The sequence below is a fragment of the Podarcis tiliguerta genome, assembly GCF_965153285.1.
Source record: "Podarcis tiliguerta genome assembly, chromosome: 2".
NCBI classification, from domain to species: Eukaryota; Metazoa; Chordata; class Lepidosauria; order Squamata; family Lacertidae; genus Podarcis; species Podarcis tiliguerta.
The window spans coordinates 35,740,262-35,767,722 of record NC_139535.1 but is presented as its reverse complement, the minus strand read 5'-3'; the positions used below and the strand labels follow the sequence as shown (position 1 = coordinate 35,767,722).

The 27,461-nt window shown below is 41.4% G+C and overlaps 1 protein-coding gene across 3 annotated transcripts in view; it reads left to right on the top strand.

Annotated features, from left to right (window-relative positions):
• SRGAP3 (SLIT-ROBO Rho GTPase activating protein 3) overlaps positions 1 to 27,461 on the top strand; it is a 177,895-nt gene that overhangs the window by 72,371 nt on the left and 78,063 nt on the right. For all 3 annotated transcript variants that reach the window (XR_014507527.1, XM_083424765.1, XM_083424766.1), the window contains exons 2-3: positions 7,305 to 7,500; positions 16,644 to 16,806. Coding sequence is in view for 2 of the 3 variants with exons in the window: in XM_083424765.1 (XP_083280891.1) it covers positions 7,305 to 7,500; positions 16,644 to 16,806 (359 nt within the window). In the remaining variant the exon portion in view is untranslated. The remainder of the gene's footprint in view (positions 1 to 7,304; positions 7,501 to 16,643; positions 16,807 to 27,461) is intronic.

Here is a 27,461-nt window from a genome sequence, read left to right as displayed (position 1 = left end):
ACCAGGAAATTGAAGGAGCACAGTGCACATTCAATTGATTCATCCTCTGTTCACCCTCCGACCCCCCCACCCAAAAAATTCTTGGGCACTTCTGTGTCTAAGTCTCTGTGGGAGTTGTGTGAACACCACTCCGCTGAAAAGAAACCTGAGAAGGGAGGTGGTTCTGAAAGCTTTCATCTGATCCCCGTTGCTAGAGAAACCCCCTTCTTTTGTCTGTCTATGCCAGAAGCAGCTGCCTTTTTCAGAGGCTGGATCTTCTCAGGAGGGTGCAGGGCAAAGAGAACAAACCAGGAAAAAATATATTAAAACAAGCCTTATTTATGGCCTGTGTAGGGAAGCATTTGAGACGCTCCTGTGTGTAGAGTGTTAGTTACAGGCCTGAACCTGTGAAAAGGCTTGGAGTAACCTCATGAGAACAATGCAAAGCCAAACAGAGTTCTGTATGTTTAGGGCGTTTGGTGGTTCTTTTTCTCTGTGTGTGGACAGCTGGCACTCTGGCACCTTCTGCTTATGTATTCCTTTACACCATCTCTGTGTTTGTCAACAGGGAAAAGTTATTGGTTTAGGACAATCCGTCTTATATATAGGCCTGTTTTACTGAAACCTTCTTCTTTGATATCATTTGTAGCCGAGTAAGATTGCCTTCCATGAAAGAGGCCTTAATAGTGAGTCCGTAAGTGACTGTAGAGGTCAATTCTGGATCCACACGTCCTTCCACAGTTGGGACATAGGTTTCCAGGTAGGAGTTGATCACAGTGTGAATTTGCCATGCGTGCCTTCCTCTTAGCTTGTTTCTCCTTTTTTTGCCCTGAGTTCGTGCTTCTTTGAAGTCCATGACACTTTTAGCAAAGGCTGTTCCAGTGTTAGAAACTGAGATATGAAAGCTAGGAGCTAAATGGCACCTTAAACCTAGGTTATGGGCGCAACAAAGGACTGTCTAGGCGTCCTTTTTTATAACAAGAATACAAAGCTGGAAATGAATGAACTGCAGCTAAAATATTATGCTCTTTTTTCACATGGTCTAGTCCTTCCCCTGCCCACCCCCCTAATATTCTTAAGAAGGTCTTCAGAGAATAGCTGGAAGTGGGGAGGCAGAAAAAGGTCCTCCTTTTCCTTCCACTCTGCATTTTTAATCTGAAATCTTAGGTGCAGTCCTGCACCCAGAGCTCAGGAAGGGCTTGCGCTGATGAAATTCCCTGTTGTTAAAATGCGCCTAGAGCAATGGGAGTTTCGAACACTGGGTTGTTCTCCAATTGGAGTGCTCACAGGCCAGTGCTTCCCAGTTATCAGTGCTTATATTACAATTATTTTATTTGCTTTGAGAGTGTCTTTAAACCTCTTTTGTTGTCCACCAGTATTTTGGTGATCTAGTCAACATTGTCCTGTCCCCCCACCCCCAGAGTGTAGTTCTCTGTATTGAAAGCTCATTCCTGTTCTCTCCTTTTTGTATTTTGGAGCAATTGGACAATTTTCTTGGGACATCTGCTTTGGTTTCTGTTACCCGCCCCCCCCCTTTAAATCCCTTATGAGAATACTGTAATGGAATGTGTGCACTTACTCAGAAAATTGTGGAAAATACCTGGATTCATTTAGTGGATAATACCTTTCTGAAGCAGGCAAAGCAGACACAGAAAGGAGACTGTTCTAAATTCCTAGGCTTTCCAGGTCTGTGTCCAAACACTCCCCCCCCTCCTTTGCTGCTGAATCAGAGCAAGCGTCATTCCACAGAAAACCCAAATTGCCGTTATTCAAAGTGATCATGATTGTAAACCTGAATTTATCATTTTAAGTTAGCTCATTTGGTCATTTGAAATATTTTAAAACTTTTCAATCCCTATAAAAGGCTAGTTGCAGATTTTTCTTGGTTTCCTGGCTATTTTGTATTAGCCCCTTCTTTTATCTTCTGCTTCAATCCTGTTTTCCATTTTTTTTTTTAAAATGGTCCTCTTATTCTAGGCCGCATGGGTAGGCAAACTAAGGCCCGGGGACCGGATCCGGCCCAATCGCCTTCTAAATCTGGCCTGCGGACGGTCCGGGAATCAATTACACGAGTAGAGTGTGTGCTTTTATTTAAAATGCATCTCTGGGTTATTTGTGGGGCCTAGGAATTCGTTCATCCCTCCCCCCAAGATATAGTCTGGCCCCCCACAAGATCTGAGGGACAGTGGACCAGCCCCCTGCTGAAAAAGTTTGCTGACCCCTGTATTTAGGGTTTGCCAGTTGTATCCATTATTTGTATGTCTGCTCACAGCTGAGTGCCTTTTGGATACCAATTAGCTAGCTGTTTGTGTGTCTGTTAGGTTTGACCTTTGTCTTCTCATAACTCAGATGGTGCTGATGTGGGTGAACTTCCGGCATGAACTTTGAAAATGCCAAAGTGGCACATCATTAGCGTAGTGCCCTGTGTGGGGTTGTGGAGCTGAAGGGCTGTCTGTTGATTACGACAGCAAAATGTGTGATTGCTTGTTTGTGTGCTTGGCAAAGAGGGACTGTTGCCTAGAGATCCTCAGGCCAGTGTGGCAAAAATAGGGAAAAGACAGGGGACTGATTGTGTCAGCTCCACCCTTCACAGAGCGATCTCTTTCTGTAAGAAGGAATCTGCAGCATTCTTGGCATGCAGCCGTGATTATTCAGATGTCCCTTTGCTGTTACTGTTCAATTGGGAAAGCTACAAATACAGGGCAGTTGCCAGAAGACAATGTGAATCTTCGGATTCTTCAGAAAGGAGATGTCATGGCTAATTCTGCTTTTCAAAATAAATGTTAAAGCCAATAAATAAATAAATGTGTGTGTTTTCTTTGTGCTTCAGCTTGTAATCGATATCTAGGCAATAAACCACTTTTTAAAAATTAGAGCCCATCCCAATCGTCTTCTCCGCAAAATAGCAAATGAGCGATGCTGTGTGAGTGTGCTTAGTAGTTTCTCAGCATAGACCAGGGAGAGTGTTTGTTATGCTGTTCCCCCCCCCCTTCATTGTGTTTTGCCAGTGCATTTACTATCCTTGTTTGCAGCCAATTAAGAGTAGAATTAGACAACTATGCTTGATATCTGATGAATAATAAATAGCATCTCTCTCTGTGCTTCAGATATGCTCTTTGGGATAAACCACTTCACGGAAAAGGGAAAAAAAAAGGATAGTAATAAATAACCAGTAATGGATTCCTGGGAGAAGGCAATAAGCAACCCAAACCTTGAAATATTGCAGCAGTTCGAAATAAGAAATACAGAACAGGGATTTGAATACAACGACTGCCTATTGTGCTTTCAGATCTGTCTGGAATACAGTGTTGCCTCAGCTTCCCCCATCATTTTTTATAGAATAGGTGTTGTCCTGTCCTGTGCTTTACCTCGGTGGGTTGAGGAAAAACAGGAGGTATGGTGGTGACCGGGGTGGGGGGGGGGTAGATGGCTGCTCCTCATGAATACCCTAAAGTCTTTAATAAGGCTGCCTGGAAATTTTATGCTGGAATCTCAGGAGGTAATTTTTTAAAAAGAAGTGATATATGCACGAATGTGTACATGACTGCAACCTCTGTTCCCTATTCACTATAGCCTTTTTCAGGTGTTGCCTCTTGCACAATTACACTTGTGCGAGGGAGGAAAGTGGGGCAGGGGTGCCAACTTGAATAAAATATTGTGGGGGCCCAGGTAAGCCCTGCCCTACATAATCAATCACATGACACAGCGCACACACCATTTTAATGGGAATGCCCATCAATTTTGTGGGGGCCCGGCCCCCTCAAATATTTTATTGTGGGGGCTGAAGCCTCCACGTCCCCTAGGAGCTGGTTCCTATGAAGTGGGGTCTCACTTTCCGGCCCCGCACCTCTCTCACATCTCCTTCACCATTCCTGCAGCCTTTCATTTGTTGTAGGCTGCAGTTCTGCAGTGGGGAGCTTTCTCTAGTTGTGTAGAGACGCAGCATGATTTAGAATACAGTGGTACCTCGGGTTACATACGCTTCAGGTTACATACACTTCAGGTTACAGACTCCGCTAACCCAGAAATAGTGCTTCAGGTTAAGAACTTTGCTTCAGGATGGGAACAGAAATCGTGCGGCAGCAGTGGGAGGCCCCATTAGCTAAAGTGGTCCTTCAGGTTAAGAACAGTTTCAGGTTAAGAACGGACCTCTGGAACAAATTAAGTACTTAACCCGAGGTACCACTGTATGGATTTTCCAAGGTCCTAAGTTGTCTAGAGAGCCTACATGAGTAGATTAGTCCCCCTCCTGCACAATTTACCCTTACAATGAAAGTTGCAAGTCACCCTTGTGTAAGGGGCATGTGGACTGGGTGATCAGGACGCAACAGAAGTGACAGGGCAGGGATGTTCAACCTCCCTCTCGCTCCTTGCACAATTGTCATCACACGAGGGGAAACATCTGAATAGGGCTTAACTGACAAACCTTCATTTTTCACATGTAAGCAAGCAAGTAGGAGTAGGAAGACGTTCAGCCAAAATCATTTCTTTTGAAAACCATTTCTTTAGAAAAACAACAACAAAGGTTGCTGAATGGACTTGAATGGGGTAAACATACCCAACCTACTAGGAAACAGTTCATTTTCTGGTTGCCACCCTCTATACCACCTTCAGCAGACGTACACAGAGAGTCATAGAATTATGGAACTGTAGACTTGAAAGATTTTGATGGTGATTACAGAGTCTGAGTAGATTCAAATGGAATTTTGTTTTCATCTGAAAAAAGGGATAGCTACTCCTCATATCCCTTAACCATTCAGAAAAAAATAACATTTAAGTATTTTCAATATTCAACAGAAAGTTTTTGTTTTTGTTTGCTAAATCTACACCCATAAATACAGATGGGGGTATTGTTCCTCTAGCAGCCAGAGGCCACTTTTCAAAATAGAGGCTAAGAGTTAAAACATTGTTCTTTCCCAGTTCTGATTGATTGTCTTCCAAGGATCAATCCTGTTTAAAGAGATTTGCAGACTCTGCTACATTATCTAAGAGGCTTAAAAAGTGAGTTGTGTTTAGGGAAGCTGTTGGTTTTTTGTGGCAGGAGATAAACGTCAAAAGGAAACAATTCTTTTTCTCTTGATGTACAAGGCGATATATCATGTAAGAGAGCCTGATTTACTAAAGAGGGCATATTAATCTGACAGATATTACTGAATACAGCTATAACTTGATAAACATCAGCATGGGAAGCAGCCAATTTATCTCGATATATTTCATGTAAAGCTGCTGTTGGGTGCATGTAGTCTATAAACTTATCTCTGAAAGTTGTCGGTTCTAGATGCATCTGAGAGTGTGGCAGGAACAGGCTGAACTACAAATGAAGTGAAAATTGCTTTGCATTCATTCTCTGCTCCTTGCAGCTAAAATTCCAGAGCAGAGAAGACAACTTCTTTGGGAAGAGGGCTCCATTTCCTGAGCATGTTGGAGGTTGGTGGGGTACCACTAATTGGTGGTGAGGGAGCCCAAAGCCTGAAGGGTCCTATCCCTCTGTAACAAACAGGCTCCTTCCCCCACTAGCCAGTTTGCCTCCCTCCAGGCCCCCAGCACCAACCCGCAAGCCTCCACTCGCACCCAGCCTGCTCCACTTCTGACACCCTGAGAAACAGAGAAAACTCTGTACCACTGGCTAATGAGAAACCAAGGAACCAGCAGGAAGGCAGCCAGTGTGCACATGACATAATCTATGGCGCTCTGCCATGCTGTGGTCAGATGGTGTGTGCACTTGGTTGGCTGCGACCCAACAGCAGAGTGCATGTGCTGAAGCAGCATAGCAACTATAGTCCTAGATAGTTCTCTCTTTCCTGCTGGCTATCCTGTTTCTGCCAGATCTTCTTTTGGTCCTGAGAAGGCTCTTGTGAATGTGGCAGTGGAGGTGGGCACATGCAAGGGAAACAGTGAGGGTCTTATAGGGCCCACAACCAGGCCACCATACGATATTGGGTATCCTTTTTGCCTGAGAACAAGTCCTCTGACCACTTCAGTGCATTTTTTTTTTTAATCAAGACTATGCTAGGTAAAGGTAAAGGACCCCTGACAGTTAAGTCTAGTCACGAACAACTCTGGGGTTGCGGCACTCATCTCGCTTTACTGGCCAAGGGAGCCGACGTTTGTCCGCAGACAGTTTTTCCGGGTCATGTGGCCAGCATGACTAAGCCTCTTCTGGAGAAACCAGAGCAGCGTACGGAAACGCTGTTTACCTTCCCGCCGGAGTGGTACCTATTTATCCACCTGCACTTTGATGTGCTTTCGAACTGCTAGGTGGGCAGGAGCTTGGACTGAGCAACGGGAGCTCACCCTGTCGCGGGGATTCGAACCGTTGACCTTCCGATTGGCAAGCCCTAGGCTCAGTGGTGTAGACCACAGCCCAAAAAACAGGTATCTTGGATTCAAGGTCCTGAGCTTCTATGGAAGTTTGAATTGTTACCAGTATTTATTCCTTAGCAATTGGACGTGATGTTCTGCGTCTGGGAGATTTTGGACAATATCTCTGTTCAACCATTATCACACTATTGTACTGCAAAAGCACTTACATATGTATATATGTTTTTGTGTGTGTGTGTGTGTGTGTGTGTGTGTGTAGTTTCAGATTGGTGAATCTAACGTTGCTTAATGTCAGTATTTGTTAGCAGTTACCACACAGTAGTAATTTGTCAAACATTTTAGATATCAGAAATATTGGAGGCCCCGCAAACAGAGATGGCATGGCTGTATGCTATTTATATATTTATGTTATAACCTGTTGAATCACAAAGGATCAGAAGAGTGGGTTGTAGTAAATAATCACATAAAGATATGCTTTTAAATCCTTAAATTCCGAATGTACTGCTTAATTCCAGTCAAATTCTGCTTGATTTCAGTGAAATGTAATTTTAGTAAGGGTGTTCATTGCTGGACCCCAAATTGTGCATGGAAAAAAGAGAGAGTAAAAAAAATCTTAATAAATGAATATATGACTAGTCTTCTATATGCAACCATCCCCCACTTTTATTCCAGTCCTTTGAGACACTGAGAATTTTTTCTTAACCTAATCTCACCGCTGACACTTCAATTTCAGTCCAGTTTCTTTCCCCCTTACAAGGGTACATAAGAGAGGATTCCCCTTCCCCCAATGTTTAAAGGTTTAAAGTCAATCTGTTTATGTATTTATGTACTTATGTGAAGTTAATCCGTTTATGTAGCCTGTTAATCTGTATTTATCTGGGCATGCTCAATATAGTGCTGTCAGTGTGAGAGGTCTTTAGCAGGGCAGCAAAATAAATGAGCGCTTACAGGCTCTGTTACAATTTGTTTATAATGCTGTTTCGCTTTCTGTTTTGTGTGTCCAGAAATTCGTACCCAGTTGGTGGAACAGTTCAAATGCCTAGAACAGCAGTCTGAATCCCGGCTGCAGCTCCTGCAGGACCTCCAGGAGTTCTTCCGCAGAAAGGCTGAGATTGAACTGGAGTACTCTAGGAACTTAGAAAAACTTGCGGAAAGATTTTCTTCCAAGATTCGCAGCTCCAGGGAACACCACCAGTTCAAGTAAGCATATATGTTTCTATTTCTGAAAGGAGGCACAAGAGACCCAGACTTGTTGAATAAATGCAGTCTTCAGTGTGATCTCAAAGCGATGGGCCTTTTCAGATGACTGATGGGAGCAGAGGTGGTTGAGGAAATGAAAAAAATGTTAACAGAGATTCAGTTGGTTTCTTGGGTTTGCTGAGCTACTTATTTACAAACTTGATAGTGCCTTCCCTACTTCTTTCAAAATAGTCTCTTTAAGGGTTGGCTGCTACTGTCAGTCTTTTGACAACGTGTTGGGCCCACCTGACATTCTGGTGGGTAAAGCTTGCATGCATTGATATTGCATATTTATTTATAACCACAAAGTAATTCAGTTTGCATATTTAATGTTCCCTATTTCAACCTGGAGTAATGAACATGACTGATCCTTTTTAGTATGTTCCTTTGAGGTTCTGAACTCTAAATGAACTAAGAATGTAGAAGAAAAGGAAGATATTAATACTGTCTTGTTTTGTAGCTCCTCAGTGGAATTTTTTACCTTCTTCTTGCTCCTGGCCATATTGGTTGTTTTTAGTTGGTTCCTTTTAATCTTTTTGACAATCATAGCTGCAAAGTACTTCCTGTGTTGTCATTGTCATTTGTCTGTTGGACATAACCCTTGTGTTATTCATTTCCTGGTGATCTAAAATGTTTGAATGTGCAAGGTGAATGGTGATGGTCTCTCACTCCACCTCATTCTGAACTGCTGCTTGTGCTGCTGAATTACTAAAATCCTATATACTTCATATTGCTAAATTCCCTCTACAGTGGTACCTTGGTTCGGAAACGCATTGGTACTTAAACAACTTGGAATCCAGACACTGCAAATCCAAACACTGCAGTTTGTGAACTCAGGTGTGTCTAGGACAATAGGCAAGGCAGACACAAGCACTTTTATCTCTCAGACGATAACAGGGTACGATCTTTCTTTTTGCTGCATTAGGTAGCTGCATTAAAAACATGACTGGGTGCTTATTTACAAAACAGTAGGTCAAAGCTGATCAACTCATTCACTTCCCCTATTAAGTTTTTATTATTATTATTATTATTATTATTATTATTATTATTATTATTTAATTTTAGGAGATAAATGGTATAGAGAAAGATACCAGACAATGTAACACCAAATAGACAAAAATAACAAGTTGCAGCCTCTTTATTTATTAAATGTATATGCTGCCTTTCCTCACAAAGGAGCCCAGGGTAGCAAACAACAAACATGTTGCCGTCTTCCAATCTAGTAATTACCAAAACACAAATGATTGTGGTTATATCATTCCTTCCTAAGAAAAGATATGGTTGGGAAACCAATCAAACCTGATGAAAAACATACCTAATCACTTGGGCATCCAGAAGCAGCTGCTCAGGATATGAACCTGTGTGTTAAGGAGGAGTGTAACCTATCCAGTGCAAAATTTTAAAATTCCTTCTGGTAGCACATTAAAGGCCACCTAAGTTTGTTATTGGTATGAGCTTTAGTGTGCATGCACACTTCTTCAGATACCTGAAGAATAATTTTTTTATTTTGTTTCGACTACGGCAGACCAACATGGCTACCTACCTGTAACTATCCAGTGCAGGTTGCTCACCTAACTCTGGATTAAATTATCCCCCAACCAGTAATGCTTCCTCCTTTAACCAGCATACACTTTGGGCTTTCCTTCTTTATGTAAACCATCCTCAGCTAGTGGTCTAAATAGTGGAGGTGCCAGAGTGAAATGAAAAGAGGGGCCGAAACCTAATGGGCTAGAAATCCTTACGAGACCCTTTAACTCAGTGGTTGTTGTTGCAGATGAAAAGCAAAGACAGCTCATTGTGGCTCCATTCATTTTGGCAGCCAGATGGAGCTAAGAGTAGCATCTGGCGAATGGATTGAACAGGCCCTGGAACATACTGTGAATGTTGAACTAATTATTACTAAGTCCCCAAGCAAAAGCAGCTGGAGGGTGCTGGCTCTTCTATGCTAATGGAAAAATGGGGGCTGTAAATGAAGGTGTGTGAGCAGGGCAGGGGGAAGACTCGGAAATGTTGTTTAGACGTTGAACTTAATTTTGCATTAAGAAAAATGATTACATGTTAGAGAGAGATGGCTTTTTATGTTTTATGCATTTTGCTGACTACTTTTCTCTGATAGCTACTTTACAAGGTTGTTTATAAGACAGATTTGTTCTGAGGTTTATCTAGTGAAAGCATTGTATCTTGTTCTGGTCCCTTACCCTTTTCACCGATTGCTTATGTAAAGAATGATTATCATTTAGTGTTGGAGAAAATGTTCCAAAAGAACAGCAGCTTGAATACTCTGGGACTAGACAAAGCTCAGTTAATTTGCCACACAAGGCATAAGAGGCCTATTTCATATTTTTAAGTCAATGAAAGAAAATCCTGCTTTCAGTCCTATAAATTTATTTGTAAAGAACCTCTGTGTCTGAAAATGCAAAATATAGTTTGAGTGGTCTGTGAGCTGTATCAAAGTGGTTTTAAGGCCGCTTCAGACAGAAAATCTTAAGTATTGTTGGAGTGAATGAGTAGTATAATGGAAGATCAGAACAATTTGTTTTTATACAGTCCTTCATTCCATTTGCCAAACAAAGAAGCCTGGGTTCCACAAATGCTGTGAGAGGCTTTGCCTTTGCAAAGCATAGTGGCCTTTGTTAGGAAAATAGTCGTCTTTTAATGCTCTGCAGCGTTGCGGTTTAAATTGCAGAAGCTTTGGGGTGGAGTGTGCGTCTGATTTCTCCTGTACGTGATTAAAGCCATGCAGAAGAGTAGAACAAGGAAGTGTGGTTGTCATAGCAAACAACTATATTTATTTTATTTCAAACACTTTTATCCTGCCTTTCCATTCCAAAACATTTTCAAGGCAACTTCTCTTTTCCTTCAAAGAAATTGTTTGTTCATCAGCAACAGTATCAGGTACAAAGACCACGATATGAGTTTCAAATTCAAGATCTGTCCTGGAGAGAAATGTGAAAACACCACTATTCTTGTCCTTGTTTTCCAACCTAGTGACATGGCACACCTGGGTTTGCTTCTTTTAAAAGAGCTTCTTTTCATAAGTCTAAACCTGTTGTGGTGCTTCATTTTCTAACCTTCCTTTAGAGGAAGCTATAGAAGGCTATATTGCCCTGCAGAGGTGATTAGTATTTCTTCGGATATGAACTTAGTTCTTTGTACCTGATTAAAGTGTGTGTAGTCAGTGAGTGGGCTAGCAAAGGTGTGTTGTTAATACTGTGTGCCTGTCTTTCTTTGCTACTTGAAGAATGGCACTTTTAAAACCTTTGTTTTCTCACCATTCTTTTAGGATTGTAAGAATGTGGGCAGATGCAGCAATATGTGTAAACTGAAAATCTGAATATGACCAGGAAATCTCTTTATTATGCTGTCTCATAATGGAAAGCATTTGGAGCCCCTGTTCTAAGAGTAATAATAATAATAATAATAATAATAATTTTTATTTATACCCCACCCTCCCCAGCCAAAACTGGGCTCAGAATGGCTAACATCAAATATATAACACATTAATATACCTTATTTTTCGCCCCATAGGGCGCACCGGCCCATAGGGTGCACCTAGGGGTTTTTTTTGGGGGGGGGAATAAAGAAAAAAACTGGGACCCCAGCCCCCAGAACAGGCTGCTATCCGCAAGCTGTGGGAGAGCTGCACGACTTCACGCAGCTCTCCCACGGCTAGCGGAGAGTTGCGCGAAGCCCAAAGCCTGGGATGCGCTTAGCTAAGCGCACCCCAGGCTTCAGGTGCAGGCAGCTCTCCGCAAGCCGTGGGAGAGCTTTTAGATGTTTACTAAAATCAAGGACTGTTGGACCACGAAGGCTCATCTGACAAACTCATACAAAGTATATTAGTCCAGGGTTCCCCAAACTTGGGTTTACAGCTGTTTTTGGACTGCAGTTACCATCATCCCTGACCACTGGTACTACTAGCTAGGGATGATGGGAGTTGTAGTCCAAAAACAGCAGAAGACCCAAGTTTGGTAAACCCTGATCGAGTCCAACCTGCCAACAAATCAACTACTATAGCATCTTTCATGGATGGCCATCCAACCTTTGTTTAACAAGTTCTTTAATGAAAATGTGCTCCACCTTCTGAGGCAGTTCATTCCATTGTTAAAACAGCTCGTACTGTTGGGAAGTTTTCCCTGATATTTAGTCTAAATCCCCTTCCTTACAATTTTAACTTGTTTGGTGGTTTGGATCCATTTCTGGAACAACAGGAAACAAATTTGCTTCTTCTGTGTGAGAGACCTTCAATTTTTTAAAGATGTCTTACTGTGTCTAGAGGGTAATAATTGTTTCCACATCTGTTTTCTATCAGCTTGTTTCAAACAGGCACAGCCATAAGAAGCATGTATCAATGTTGTACTTGCCCTGATAGTTCAACATCTTGTGGGCTTAATTTTGTAGTTCAGCGAATATTATCTGCTTTTGAATGCTTCAGTCTTTTTGGGATGCTGGTGAGGCCACAGGTAGCTCTGTCACACTTTGTATCTGCTGTGATGGCTGGCTGCTGCTCATTGAGCTGAAAGGTGTTTTCATGTGTCTAGGAAAGCCTTAATAAGGTCATGAGACTCCCCCTCCTCACTTTTTGGAGGCCTCTAAGATAGTAGATTGGAAGTGAAGAAGCTGCTGAGGCTTATAAAGTGGTTCATCAATTTTAAACAGCAGTAATATATTATTGAACATTATGGTTTCAAAGGGAAAATGGAAAATGAGCTTAACAAAACTGAACCATTTATTTGCTTTATACATTAATAATCTTCAGCACCACCCGGCCTACTATTTTCCCCTGCCCTTTTTGGTATTGCTGGATTACCTTGCAAAACCTTTGGCGGGCAGCCTTGATCCACCTGTTTCTGTACACAGATAATAGCTGACTCCTCACATTTTGGACCTTCACTCTTGAGTATCTTCTATTGTTGCCCAGATTGTTGAGCATGCAGAACAGCTGGATTGTCAAATTATTTTGTTGGCAAATGACCTATGCAAAGTTTAGTAGCGATGCCTTGAAGGAAGAGGCATTAAACAACTGGTGCACTTCTGGTTCATCGGTGCTCACTTTGTGTTGTCATTGGCTGTTCTGTTATAGACTGTGGAGAGCTTAAAAAGCAGCGTTTCTGTTGGTGTCAGCGTAGCTGAGAACTTCTGTTCAGGCCAAAATGTTTGATGAGCTGGCTAGGAATGGAAGCAATCCTCTGTTCATGTCTGGAAATGGTGCTTTCTGTAAACGCTTTTGAGCTGAAATCATATCATAGTGTACTTCCTTGCTCTTCTTTTCCATGTGGGAGGGTTTCCTAAGCTGTGATAGCAGACTTCAGAGCTATGAAAATGTTTGCTTCCAGTCCTATAGTTAACTGAGGATTCTCCCTCCATGGTAATGTACGCCACTTGATTATTCTTAGTGAGTTTCATTGGTGCCTGTTGCCTGGAAAGCACACCCTTTGCAAACTGTGAGGACAGCTAGAAGTTAAAGGAACTAATTAAATATCCACATGGGTTGCTGCAGAAAAGAAGGGGGGGAGGGAGACTTATGCTGAAGCATAATTACAATCAGCAAATTTCCCCTGTTGCTTGTAGGTATATTTTAGTGACACAGATGTCATAGAAAGATTGGGTCACTGCTTGAATGGTCTTTATCTAGATCATGTGTGGCTGTTCTTTTTTTTTTTGACCTGAGAGCACCATTTATCCTTGGTCCAGCTTCCCTGGGCCATCCTCTACTCTTGCATGTGTCTGTGTCTGTGTGTGTTATCCCTTCTTCTCTACTGTCCTTCAGTTAGTTCTTCTAAAGGTCATGAACACTGCTTATTCCATGGTTTTTCATTCCACTTTTTCAACTTACTAACATAGGAAAATATAATAAGCCAATTAGTGCTTGGTGGTCGCACATTGAGAGTTGTTTTGAAAATGAATAATCAGTGCTTTGAGATCCTCCTATGTATGGGGTTTCATTAGTATTTGCAATGGTTTGCATTTTGCAAACATTACCAAGAGCAGCCTGTGCACTGGAAAAATGCTCCTGAAAACATGGCAGTTTTCCTCGGAACCATTAAAATTTCATTAATCATGATGGCTTTGTTTAAAGCCCCATGAAGCCATAAGGTTCAAATATTCAGTTGTGGAAATGGCTTCTATGAACGGATCTTTTTGCCAAGCTCATGCACAACACCGGGTGTGTATGTGTATCTGTGTAGAAGGAATCCAGATGATTATCAGTGTCCCCTCATTAGTTAGAAATCCTCTTGAGAATTGGAATGTTTTCCGGCTAATAAGATGGGGAGAGACAGATCAGAACAGTGTGGCGTTACACATTCCTAGCATTTGTCATCCCTTCGCTTCCTGGTGTTCATTGTGTTGATAATGAACATCACTGAAACGTGTAAAAATGTTTCTGCTACATCAGGGATGCTGAGATGGATTTGGATTTTTTGTTGAGAAGCAAGCGGCTGAGCTGCGTTGCCAAGCTTTAGTTAACACTTTGCAAGACACACAGCGTATAGGAATGCAGGGCTGTAATGCAGCCTCTGCTTCTTGACTGTGATGCTAGGAAGGGAAAAGAAGAAACTGCTGGCAGCATAGAATGAACAGTGTGGCCAATGTTAATCATGCAAACTGCTACAGGGAGAAGAAAGTGGTGTATGTTTACTGCAGCCCAGTATTTTTCTGGCCAGTGGCTACAAGTGAAGTGTGTTGCAACATAAGTATAAACTAAAAAACAACTCCATTTCTTCTGTTTTCTTGGCCAATGGTATGTTATAATACCGCAGAATGGAATGTGCATATTTCCTGATGTCCTTGGACTTGAGCAGGGCTGTGCAACTCGTGGCACATGGTTTGCAATAGTGCCAGTCCTAGTCACAATATTGGTCCAGCCAGGTGTTTGAAAACGTCTCCGTTTTTGCTGTCCTGGGTGTAGGCAGCAAAAACAAGTGGCTTATTGAGCTATTAGTGGACTTGCATGCATGTCTGGTTAGTTGCATTTGGCTTGTATTCATCTAGAATTTCGACTAGCTTTCTTGTATCAACGGATACAATAAAAGCTGGCTCATGGCCCAATCTTCCACTGGGTCTCCAATCTCTAATTTGTAGCCCTTGTGCACTGTTGCAGTTTACATGAATGGAAGCAAGCTGCAATATTCTCTGACTCAAAACTATGACTGGCAGTACAGCCAACAATGTCTATAACAAAAGGAGGCCTCTAAATGGTTTGTCAGGATAGCTGGCCTGGGAGATGGAAAAACCCTAATAAGTCACCTAGTCCTTCTCCCCACTAATGCAGAATTGTTCCCTACTGCATAGTTTCCAAGTCTTGCTGCATTCCTTTGTCGGCACATAATATTCTTGACTTGATGAGATGTTCGTTGTGGGTCTTGACTGCTCTCTAGGGACTTGCTGAGATTTCTTAATGGCAAAGAATTGGTCTAATATCGTTCATTGTAATTTTCTTTCCTCAACAAGACAGTGGTTCAGGGTGATTTGGCATCCAGCCTCTTGTTTGGCTTCTAACGCTGGGAAGAGGAAGCTGAACCGGGTGTGTATTGGATAGGCATTTCGACCAAGGAGCTCAAATTCCAAGGCTGCCTTTTTTGCAGGGGTGGAGGCGGAACATACAGTAGAGTTAAAATAATTTTGCAATATTAAATTGCAAGAAAAGAGAAAAGTGCAAGAGCAGTTGTTAATTTTGTCAAATAATACCCTTGTCAGATCTGAAGCCTGACTTAGATGGCTATTTTTCAATGTCAGTCTACTTTATAGGGGATATGTGATAATAAAAATAGAATCCTATGTGTGTTATGTGCATAAACAATGGGGTTTTATTTGTGTGTGTTTTTAACAGAGCAGTTTGCTGTTGGGAGTATAGTTCTCTTGGTTTGTTTTTAGGTTCACTTCAAGGGGCTGGTGTTTACCCTTTCAACTCCTAAATGCCCTTACACCCCCTCCTACTTGAACCTGGTTATCAATTCACTTCTTATCAAGTCTCCCTCTGGGTGCCTCTACATTCTGTAGCTCCTGGAGAGAAGGCCCTCTCAGTGGTGGCACACAAATGGAGGAATCTCCCCCTTTGCCATGTTTGCTTGGTGCCTTCATTGCTATCATAAAGGCACCAGATAAAGTCCATCCTACTTTTTTATGACTTTTGAGGGCCTTTTTTTATTATTACTGTTTTATCAGATTTTCTTTTTTGGCTTGTTTGTCTTCATTGTATTTACTGTTTTTATCTATGGTGTTATTGGAATTTTTATTAGCCTTTTTAAGGCAAAGTCTTTTGGCAGTATATAAATAAAAGGTGTGTATGGAGCTGATTGTTTTCCTGTGTGTAGCAAATCAGTTTATGGTTGTGATTTATAGTCAGAGACTTGTGTGAATAGGAATTGTTTGGTCAAAAAAGTGAAACTAACTTGGTTCTCTTTAACTGTACCCAGCTGAACATGTACAGGATCTGTTTCTTCGATGAGTATTGCTTTGTTGGTGTGGATTGCATTTAAACTATATACTGGGGTATACCTATCAACTTGGCTTAAGAAACATTCAATTTTATTTGGGAACTGAAGTTAAATATATACCTGTGTTCATGGAATTTTGTTTTTATTCTGAAAATGTTAATGCTGGAATGAAGTGTATTTTGAAAAAGAACATTTTCCAATTTGTTTGGAGTATGTTATTAGACTTCATAGTGGAAATGGTTTCCTTTTTTACCTTGCTTGCTATCATAAAGCAAACACTTTATTATGGTATACCATTTGCTAATGCACAGATTTTGAAAGTGAGCTAAATTGAATAAAACAGGGCATAGTTTCAGTGGTATATGATTGGGCTGTTAGTATAAAAAGGGCATAACTATTGCCCACTCCTAATTCCCGAATTTGTTCATTTTTATTTACAAATTTTTTAATTAGCTGTGAACTGTATCATCATATTGGCTCTAGATTCTTATAGTGAACTGCTGTAAGCACATAACTTTTGGTAGAAAGTTAATCCAGGCTTTCTTTGCCTGCTCAACCTGTTTGATAGTAACTTTTAGTCAGTGGAACTCATTATTACTCATAGCAAGAAGACTGCCCTCATGTGTGAGCTAACGTTTTTTAAACCATCAATTTGTATGCTTATAGGAAGGATCAGCACCTTCTTTCTCCCGTGAACTGCTGGTATCTGGTACTGACCCAAACTCGGAGAGAAAGCAGAGACCACGCTACCCTGAATGACATCTTCATGAACAATGTCATTGTCAGACTCTCCCAGATCAGTGAGGATGTCATCCGGCTATTTAAAAAGGTAAACGAATGTTTGTGTCACTTAATTTGATCTGGTTTATTGTATAGTACACTCAATAGCCTCCTGAGAGAGTAAGCGCCACATAATGAAGCAGTGTTGAGAGAACTTTGGGGGCAAAATGCCGGAGCATATGAGTCCGAACAGGTTCTCTTATATAAAGACTTGTGGGCCTTCTCAGAAAACTGTATTCTGGGGTTTCCTTGTCATTAACTGTGGAGAAACTGACACTGTACAATTAAAGTTACATATATAAGGGCTCGTCCACACCTCCCATCTGTCCCACTGCCTTCTCCTGGGAAAACCTACGGTTAACTGCTGAATCGGACCAAATGGCAGCAGTTGGGTTCCCTGTGGATTGTCATTTGTTCTGGTTCAGCAGTAGAGAGCATGTTTTCTAGGGGAAAGTTGTGGGGCAAACGTGAAACCACTTGGACCTGTGCCTAGGAAGCATAGGACAAGTGGAAAACCGCTCAGACTCGTGCTTTATAAAAAAGGTAAAGGTAACCCTGGACGGTTAAGTCCAGTCAAAGGCGACTCTGGGGTTGCGGTGCTCATCTCGCTTTCAGGCCGAAGGAGCTGGTGTTTGTCCAGACAGCTTTCCAGTCATGTGGCCAGCATGACTAAACCACTTCTGGCACAACGGAACACCGTGACAGAAATCAAAGCGCACGGAAACACCGTTTATCTTCCTGCCACACCAGTACCTATTTATCTACTTGCACTGATGTGCTTTTGAACTGCTAGGTTGGCAGGAGCTGGGACAGAGCAACAAGAGCTCACTCCATTGCGGGGATTCAAACTGCCAACCTTCTGATTGGCAAGCCCAAGAGGCTCAGTGGTTTCGACCACAGCGCCACCTGCGTTGTGCTTTATAGGCACGGGACAAGTGTGGACAAACCCTAAATGTTCTGTTATAAAACCATTTGGTTTGTCATTATGAGGAGACTGACTATTTACAGTACAGTGGTACCTCTGGATGCAAACGGGATCCATTCCGGAGCCCCGTTCGCATCCTGAGTAGAACGCAACCCGTGACTGCCCATGTGTGCGGGTCGCGATTTGCCGCTTCTGCGCATGTGCATGATGGCATTTTGAGCGTCTGTGCATGCGTGAGCGGCGAAAGTAACGTGTTCCCTTACTTCCGGGTCGCAGCGGAGCGTAACCTGAAAACGCTCAACCTGAAGCATATTTAACCTGAGGTATGACTGTACTTCTAATTGAGGCCTGGCAGATACAATGTATAGAGGTTCTTCAGGTGGCATTCTGCCAAGAAACTACTAGACTTGTGTTGTTACTAAAGAGGTGACTACGCACCCTGTGAGGTTTCCCATTATGTCAGTTGGCATTAAAGGCCACTTTTTATAGGGGTCATTGGAATAAAAAAGCTGTGAGGAATTATTTGGTGGGCATTCCGAGAGCAGTGGAACGTTGGATTTTCAGACCCTTTTGACTGAGTCAGGGGTTCTGTCTGGAGTGTAGACTCAGCCACAGTTCAGCCTGCCCTGTACCTATAAAACATGAATCCAAGAGGTTTTGCGTTTGCCCCGCAACTTTCCTGGGAAAACAAGCTCTTTGCCGCTGAACTGGAACAAACAGCAATCTGTGGAAAAATCTAATTGCCATTGGCTCCGATTCAGCAGCACACCGTGGCTTTCCCTGTGGGAAGCACCAGGGCAAATGGAAGTGTGGACATCTCCTGAGAGGGAGCTGGAGTCTGTGCTCATTCAAGCCTTGACAGCTTTAACAGTTTATTTTCTCGGACAGTGGCTCTTAGGCAATTCCTTTAGAACTGTAGCTTTCCCCAGCATAACCAATGGGATCTGTGTTTCCATTGTATGCTCAACTAAGTGCCCCTCTGCCATCACCCCAAGCTGATATGTTCCTGGCATGAACCAGAGGTAGCATTAGCTTGATGCCATCCGCAGCTTGCCACACACAGCACCTGCTTTTAATCGGAGCAAAGCAGAGTTATTGTGTTGAGTGTGCATCTGAGATTCTATTCACAACATGCCACTTAAGGCTGAAGTCTCAGTACAGCTCACAAGTCTCTGGGAAACAATGACGAGCTAAAACCATTTTTAAACAGCTTATTTCGTGCTGTAATTTTGTCACTGTTGTGTGTGCGCCTTACATTCTGGAGCTGGTCTTTTCCTAGGCTTTAATCCATTGTGTATCATTATTAGCCTTTCCTTTCTTATTTGTGTGCTTATTTGTTTGTTATTGTAATATTTGGGAAAGCCAAGGCATGTGTGAAGCCATAATATTACTGATCAGAATAAAGAACACCATCTGGGCCAGGCATTCATAATCAAGCATGATTTGCATACTTTTTAAAGTGATCAGCTCATAAATCAGATTAATAACATGTGTGACAATGTGATTAAAAAACCCCAAAAACACTAGAGTCCTTTTCACATGTTAATTTGTCCTGGAAATAGCTAGTCTTTTAATATTTTTCGAGACATTTCCTTGAAATGTTGTCACATGAGTATTTCCCACTACACTTTTTAAAAATCCTACACGGCATACCCACTGTATCCAGTCTTGCTAGCTCACATCAGCAAACAAAAGGAAACACAAATGCAAAATGGTTTTATCATGCGGACGTTGAGGAGGTAGATAATCTGGCGGCTCTACCTTAAATGGCTAAGTGAATGAGGCCCATCTGCTGCGTCAATGCAAGATTATTTCCTGGAACTTATTTTTCAGTGTTTTGTTTTGTTTTTGCAGTCCTTCCAACTTTCATACTGTGGAGGCCATGCTCAAGCTCGTTTTAAAAATAATTGTGCAGGCTAGATAGCACTAGAAGGGTTAAGAACAGCCCCTAATTGTTCTACAGCTGTTGTAGATTGCTCTGATGGTAAATTGGAGCAACATTTTGTTTCAGAGATGTCACTTTTAATTTCCCCCTTTGAGCCATTATTAATTGGTTTTGACATCTTGTGGGGACATACATAAAGGAATGGTAATGTGTGGTGAATTTTTCCATTGCAAATGGGTATTTTCATGATGCAAATATGAGGGATATATAAAAACACCCATAATTTATCCTTGCTTTATTAGCCTTTAGCAATCTGCTAGTAGTGTTTATCCTTGGAGCTTTTTCTCCTTTACCTCCCTTAAGACCACACATTACCTGTTTTTGTTTCTGGAACTGTAAACTCCATTAAGTTCTATATGAGATTTTTGAAGTGGCAGAATTATTCAGAAATAAGTAGACAAAATGGCTATCGTTAACTACCCCCCCTCCATTTTAAAGTGCTCCAGTGAATTAACTTGTTTGCATGGAGCTAGAAATTATCAATAAAAGCATGTTACTCATCTTTCAAAGTCATTCTTAACACACTTCATCCTTGCCACATTTCATTTATTGGTTTAACTTATTGATGAGCTAAGGCAAACCATGTTCAGCTGTGTTGTGCTCCCTTCAGTGATTTCAATAAAAAGTCCTCACCCATTCATTTTCCTATGCCCAGGTGCTTTTGGAGTCCTCTTGGTAGCTGTGAAACATTGGGTTGCCAACTAACCACAAAGCAGCCCAGCCTTCTCTTGTGCCTGTAACTGCAGCTTGATCTGCAGAAATCAGCAGGTAAAGATGTTTAGGGCCTGGAGCCATTATCACCTTCTGATATGAAGAGATCAAGCTGCCTTACACGAGTGTGGAATTGTAAATACATTTTTAACCCTAGAAGCAGAACTGTCTCAGAGGGTCCTGTTATGTTCTTATTCCTTTAAGGTTACATTTCCAAAACTCCAACTAAATGTGCAGAGTTCCCCGCTCCCCTTTTAGAAGTTGAAAGAAGAAAGAAGATTCCACCTAAACATTAGGAAGAACTTCCTGACAGTAAGAGCTGTTCGACAGTGGAATTTGCTGCCAAGGAGTGTGGTGGAGTCTCCTTCTTTGGAGGTCTTTAAGCAGAGGCTTGACAACCATATGTCAGGAGTGCTCTGGTGGTGTTTCCTGCTTGGCAGGGGGTTGGACTCGATGGCCCTTGGGGTCTCTTCCAACTCTATGATTCTAAGTTTGCTATAAATGCGCTAACTTTTTGTAAATTTCATATGAAATCTGACCTACATGATTAGACTCTGTTGTGTGTTTCCTCTTTTTAAAACCATGCATAATCATGTAATAGGATGATTGTGCGCAGTTATTTTGCTATATGTAGCTATGGCGCATGTATGCTTGTCACAGCTTCCAAGAGCATGTACACAGAGCACAGTAAATACTTAATGCAGCTCTAATACTGTAAGTTATAGACCCAAGTTTTTCCCCTCCCCAACACCTTAAATAGGAAGTGGTTTTTTTGGTAGGAAATCCTGTAATGTTCGAAGTAGCCCAGTGGTTCTTAACCTTTGTTGAGTCATGGATCCCCTTCAGAATCTGGTGAAAGCTATGGACGTCCTCCCCAGAAAAATGCACATTAACACATACATGGAAACTTTTTGCATATAGTTTCTTTTATTGCATTGGAAATTGGTTTCCTTTTTGAGCTCAGTTCACAGACCCCACCTGAAGCCCATCTGTGGACCCCATAGGGGTCTATGGACCACAAGTTAAGTACCGTTGAAGTAGCCCTTGGAAATATCCTTACCAAGTATTAATTCTATGCCAGCTGATGTTATCACTTAAAGGTAAAGGGACCCCTGACCATTAGGTCCAGTCGTGACCGACTCTGGGGTTGCGGCGCTCATCTCACTTTATTGGCTGAGGGAGCCGGCGTACAGCTTCTGGGTTATGTCGTCACGGGGATTCAAACCGCCGACCTTCTGATCGGCAAGTCCTAGGCTCTGTGGTTTAACCCACAGCGCCACTCGTGTCCCGCATGATATCACTTAGAGAGAACTATATAAAAGAAGGGGCAGCTGATCCAAGGTCTCTTCCTTAAGTTTAAGCCTTTTCTTCATGCCGCAGTGTTTTCTACTGTTAAAGAAGAGAATTTCTTAAACCAAGATGAAGAAATGCACACCACCACCATAAGCACCATAAAGGATCCTGTTTATTGTAGGTATCATTGTTGCACAACTTCCCTCCCATTTGCTATTCTGTGGGTATGGTTTTGGCAGAGGGAGTTGCAAGGAATAGAAATTCCTGGTGCACCTTTATTCCAATTGTAGACGTAGTTCCCAGTGATTGATTTAGCAAATAGCCTGCTACTTCCAACTATCCATGCCTAGGGGTGAGGGCAGGTGGATTTATGGGCATTCTTGAGGTGAAGGTGTAAGGAACATGGTGCTGCTGGTATGTGTCTCTTAACTACCAAGGTATCTGGGGGTATTTTGCTCTGATATTTGGTTAGTTTAAAATGCACTATTATTGTAATGATAAGATGTGGTGAGGACAGGTAGGTGGGGAGAGGAAATCAGTGTAAAAGAAGGAAACAGGAAAAGAAAATGTTATCCTTTGTTTAGTACCACTAAACAAAGGCCACTATTCAACCAAAGCACGAAGGAAAGTCGATGGAGTTTTATAGAGGAGCCAAGGAGAAAATTGGGGACAACAAAACTACTCAACAAATAAGGAGTAAAGAGCAACCATTACCTTCAAATACCTAGGAGCTGCCCTGCCTAATCACTGTTGGAGATTTTATGATTCATAATGTTGGTACATTTACTGCTTGTTGGTGATTAGATGGAGACTGAAGACTAAATGGCTAAAATGACCCCAAGGCTTTTACATCAGTAATCTTAGATCTCCACTGTCTGATCATTATCTTGTCCTCTGTTTGTTACATTGATGCATTACAAAATTGGGCCCATGATTGTAATGGGAGTGTTGGAGACAGATTCAACAAAACACTTTTCTTTGCCAGTTTTCTGGTTCTTCAGCAGATAATATAAAAGTATTTTTTTGATCATCACTGCGTTTCCCAAAATAGGGATGTTCTCTATTAGTACTATGGTGAAATTATAGTGCAAAAGCAATGCTTAAAAAACCCAGCTCTACTTCAGCTTCTTTGCAGACTAGTGGGGGAAATGTTGTTTATTTCATGGTAACCTCTTTACAACTAGTGGTAATGCTGTTACTCCCAGAAATTAAGTAATCTAAACAGACAGGTGTTTTTTTTTTTTTTGTAAATCATTTTATTTGTGCTTATTGCTGACCTCTAAAGGGAGATAATGCACATATATAGGTACTACAATTGCTTGGCTGGTTGTGTGTGGTTATACATCTATCCCATGTACAATGGGTTTTTGAAATGGGTTTATTTCCCATTGTATCCATTCCTTGCTAGAAATATCTTTCCTTCCAGGGATGCCTTCACTGCTGTAATCTCATAGCCATTCTGAGATGTTCTGTGGTTTGGAATAAGGCCCATCATTACATTGCTGCCTCTCTGGGTTTTATGGTGTCAGAAGACATTGCATCATCGTGTTGTGACATTTGCATAAATAATTAATCATCCACAATCATAGGAGATAGATTTCACTTTGCAAGGGTAAAGGGCTAAAATCTCAAGACGGTGGATTATGTGAGAGTGTCTAATTGTCCAGACAGGTCTCTGTGGTAGGCTGGATAGGAAATATCCTTTGGTGACATGATCTTAACGAGAAATCACTTTGATTGTTGGAAACTCATGTCCCCTAATATTAATGCAAGTGCTCTGGTTTCTGTAAAATAAAACAGTGCAAATGATTTCTGCTGAGCAAGTGAAAGGGAATCCCTGGGTATCTGTAGCATCTTGCCTTCTTCTTTCTTCTTCTTTGACTATCACTTTTAGCTGAGTAAGATTGTCTTCTATGAACACAATCTTTTTTTTTGTATTATTTTTTTATAATTAATTTTTATTCAATTTCCAATATACACTTTATCCAAATTTAACATTCGCATTATACACAAACATCTTTTGGACTTCCCTCAACCTATTTGACAATTTTCCATATTATCACTACATCTCACATTCCTTAATTTTATGTTGCACTTTACCTCTCTTAATTTTAACCTGTTTTTCAAACAACATTTCAATCAGTCTTTTTCACAAAGCTTCTTGAAAGCCAACAAGCGTTAGTTGCTCCTCACATACATTTTTGATATATTCTGTAAATATTCCAGTCCTCGGAAAATCTCTGATCGCGTTGGTTCCTTATTTTCCCAGTCAATTTGTCCATCTCTGCATATTCCGTCAACTTCATCCTCCATTCTTCCTTGGTCGGCATTTCTTCATGCTTCCATTTCTGGGCCATCAAGATTCTTGCTGCTGTCACTGCGTACCTAAACAGTTTCACATCATTCCTGCTAATATCATTCCCTACTATTCCTAATAGAAATGCTTCTGGTTTCTTAATGAAAGTATATTTCAACATTTTCTTCATCTCTTTATAAATCATTTCCCAGAAGCATTTCACTTTCTTACATTCCCACCACATATGGTAAAATGTTCCCTCTTTTTCTTTACATTTCCAACACTTGTTACAAATTTTATACATCTTACCAAGTTTCACTGGTGTTACATACCATCTATACATCATTTTCATTACGTTTTTTTTTTATTGTAGTGCATGCAGTGAATTTCATTCCCTCTTTCCACAATTTTATCCATTGATCAAATTGGATATTATATCCAAAATCTTTGGTCCACTGAACACAATCTTAGCATCTTGATTACTGCTAACAGTCATAGTTGGCTCATACAAAATCAGCTTAAAAAAAAAAACACCATTTTGAGTTTCTGTTCTTATTGCTGGGCTTTAGATGGCATGTTATGGTGGCAATGAGGTTCCATTTCAACAGATGTAGTTCTGCTTTTAAGCCAATGTAACAACTTTGCCTACTCCCTGCCCTCCAGGGAGTGGGGGGGGGGCATTTATTGGTTTGTTTTTATTCTTGTTTTTATTATGTATTTTGTTTTTTTATCTTGTATTGTTATGTTGTGAACCACTCTGAGATCTACGGATGAAGGGTGGAATACAGATTTAATAAGTAACAACAACAATTCTCCTATAAGAATGAAAGTTTGTAATCTGTATGTCTATTAATGTGGCATATTGTTCTGATAGTAGTGGTTTAAAATTACAGCTGATGGTAATGTTTCAAGCTCACTCCAGTGTTTTTACACTAGTGTTTCTTCTATCTAGGTGCAATATTATAATTTCCCCTATGATACATGTTTTCTTCAAGTATATAATGTGATAGATTCTTGCCTTGCTTTAACATAACATTGAAAGAAGAAAAAGGGAGGGGCAAAATGAAAAATATTGATACGCTCTCCCGCAAAAGGAAACAAAGCTTCAAAATGATGTTCAATATAGAAAGTTATATTATGTTCTGCCACCGTTAGGAGTTCTATTGATAACAAAGAGTTTATTAAATATTTAAAAATATTATTCAGTATATTTTGTAAAGGTAAAGGTAAAGATACCCCTGCCCGTACGGGCCAGTCGTGTCCAACTCTGGGGTTGCGCGCCCATCTCGCTTAAGAGGCCGGGGGCCAGCGCTGTCCGGAGACACTTCTGGGTCACGGGGCCAGCGTGACAAAGCTGCTCTGGTGATCCATCACCAGCGCAGCACATGGAAACGCCATTTATCTTCCCGCTAGAAAGCGATACCTATTTATCTACTTGCACTTAGGGGTGCTTTCGAACTGCTAGGTGGGCAGGAGTTGGGACCGAAAGACGGGAGCTCACTCCGCCGCGGGGATTCGAACCGCCAACCATACGATCGGCAAGTCCTAGGCGTTGAGGTTTTACCCACAGTGCCACCCGCGTCCCCCATATATTTTGTAGGCATACACAATTTGAGGTCATTAGTATTTTTAAAAATTCACAAATATTTTTCCAAATGCCCCATGCAAGGGTGATATGCCAAAGCACATTGAGCATAGTAATAATAATTTGATAATAATAATTTTATTATTTTATTTTATTATTTATACCCAGCCACTCTGGGCGGCTTCCAGCAGAATATGTCAAATATTAAAAACTTCCCTATACAGGGCTGCCTTCAGATGTCTTCTAAAAATTGTGTAGTTCTTTATCTCCTTGATATCTGATGGGAGGGCGTTCCACAGGGAGCCTGCTACCGCTGAGAAGGTCCTCTGCCTGGTTCCCTGTACCTTCACTTCTTGCAGTGAGGAAACTGCCAGAAGACCCTCGGAGCTGGACCTCTGTGTCCGGGCTGAATGATGGGGGTGGAGACGCTCCCTGGGCCGAGGCCGTTTAGGGCTTTAAAGGTCGGCATTCCCACAATATGTAGTGAGGGCCACCAACTTTAAAAGAGAATTAGTCAAATTTATGTAGGGTAAGGCTATGTTCTACCCTCACTGCAGAATCAGTTAACTGATTCTAATATTGTGTTTTAAATGGTTGTAACTCCCACTGGGACCTGCTGGTTCAAGGTGTATGGTGATGATAACAATAGTCGGTAGTTTTAACCTCAAGGCTGTGGGTTCAAGCCCCATGCTGGGCAAAAGATTCCTGCATTGCAGATGACTCCTGTGGTCTCTTCCAACTTTATGATTCTTTAACAACGATAATAATTTATAATGGTTTAGGCTAGAGTTGCATAGTGGAGCATGGAAGAACATTCTGCTGCCTTAGATTTCTGATCTAACTTTGGAGTCCGCCCCCACTCTTAGGATTGCACTGCTGATGTGGACCAAACTGTCACATCCGTCTCAGGCTAGGCCACTTGTTATAACAACCTTTGCCTGAGAGACATGATCCATTCTCCAGATCCAAGCCCCAAGGCCTCTCATTAGTTTCACTGAGCTTTTATAATCTCATACCAGTGACTTTTCCATTGATGGGGTGGCTTAGGTTGATATTAAACTTGTCTTTCAAGACCTTTATAATACTTAGTAGTAATACTGCTTTGCTTGTTCCAGTGGCTGTTCAAAGTTATAATGACAAAGGGCACTTGTCCTCTAGTGGCTGTGGTTTCTTGCTGCATAAAACCCATAAGTCCTCTGGAGCAAAGTAGTAAATTTTCCTTGGAAAGGTTTATAGCTGAGTACACTGAAAGCTAAACACTGAGGCTGTGGGCCAGCAAAAATCACAAATCCTTGCAATGAAAACATTCCAGGCGTATTGCTAGAACTGTCACCTTTCCTGCTAAACATTTTCTTTTAAAAACAAAATATCACTCAGAGGTAATGTGTGATTTAAGGCAGTTGGGACATAAAAGCTGAAATAAAAAAATCCTTTCTACTATTCCTGCTCCCCCTTGCATCCAGTTGTTTTTACCTGATACCCATTTTTGCATATCAACAGACCAGAAAAAATAATGCTGTTGCTGTTTTCAAGGGCTGAAAGAAAATTGCTTGTATGGGGAACTTCTTGAAGGGTGGTATAGAAATCATTTAAATAAACAAAAATACATCCCTATGCAAAAGTATTACCAAATAGTGGATGCAAGCTAACAAGGGTTATGGCTAATAGGGTCTCTGAAGAATGTTGGGCAAAGGATGCTTCAATGAGGGCAGGCAAAATGGAGAGATTTTGAGCCAGGGCTCTGGGGAAATATTCAAAATGGCAGAGGGATATGCTACCTTAGCAACAAGTGTGAGAGGTGAAGCACAGAATAGCCCAGTCTGATATTTGAAGGAGAACGGTGCCCTCTCTCCTTGTCCTAGCAATGCGTTTCCTTTCATGTATTGCACACATTAGCATGTTTATGCAACTGATATTTTGTGGAAATGGAAAGCACTTAGCAGCACCGA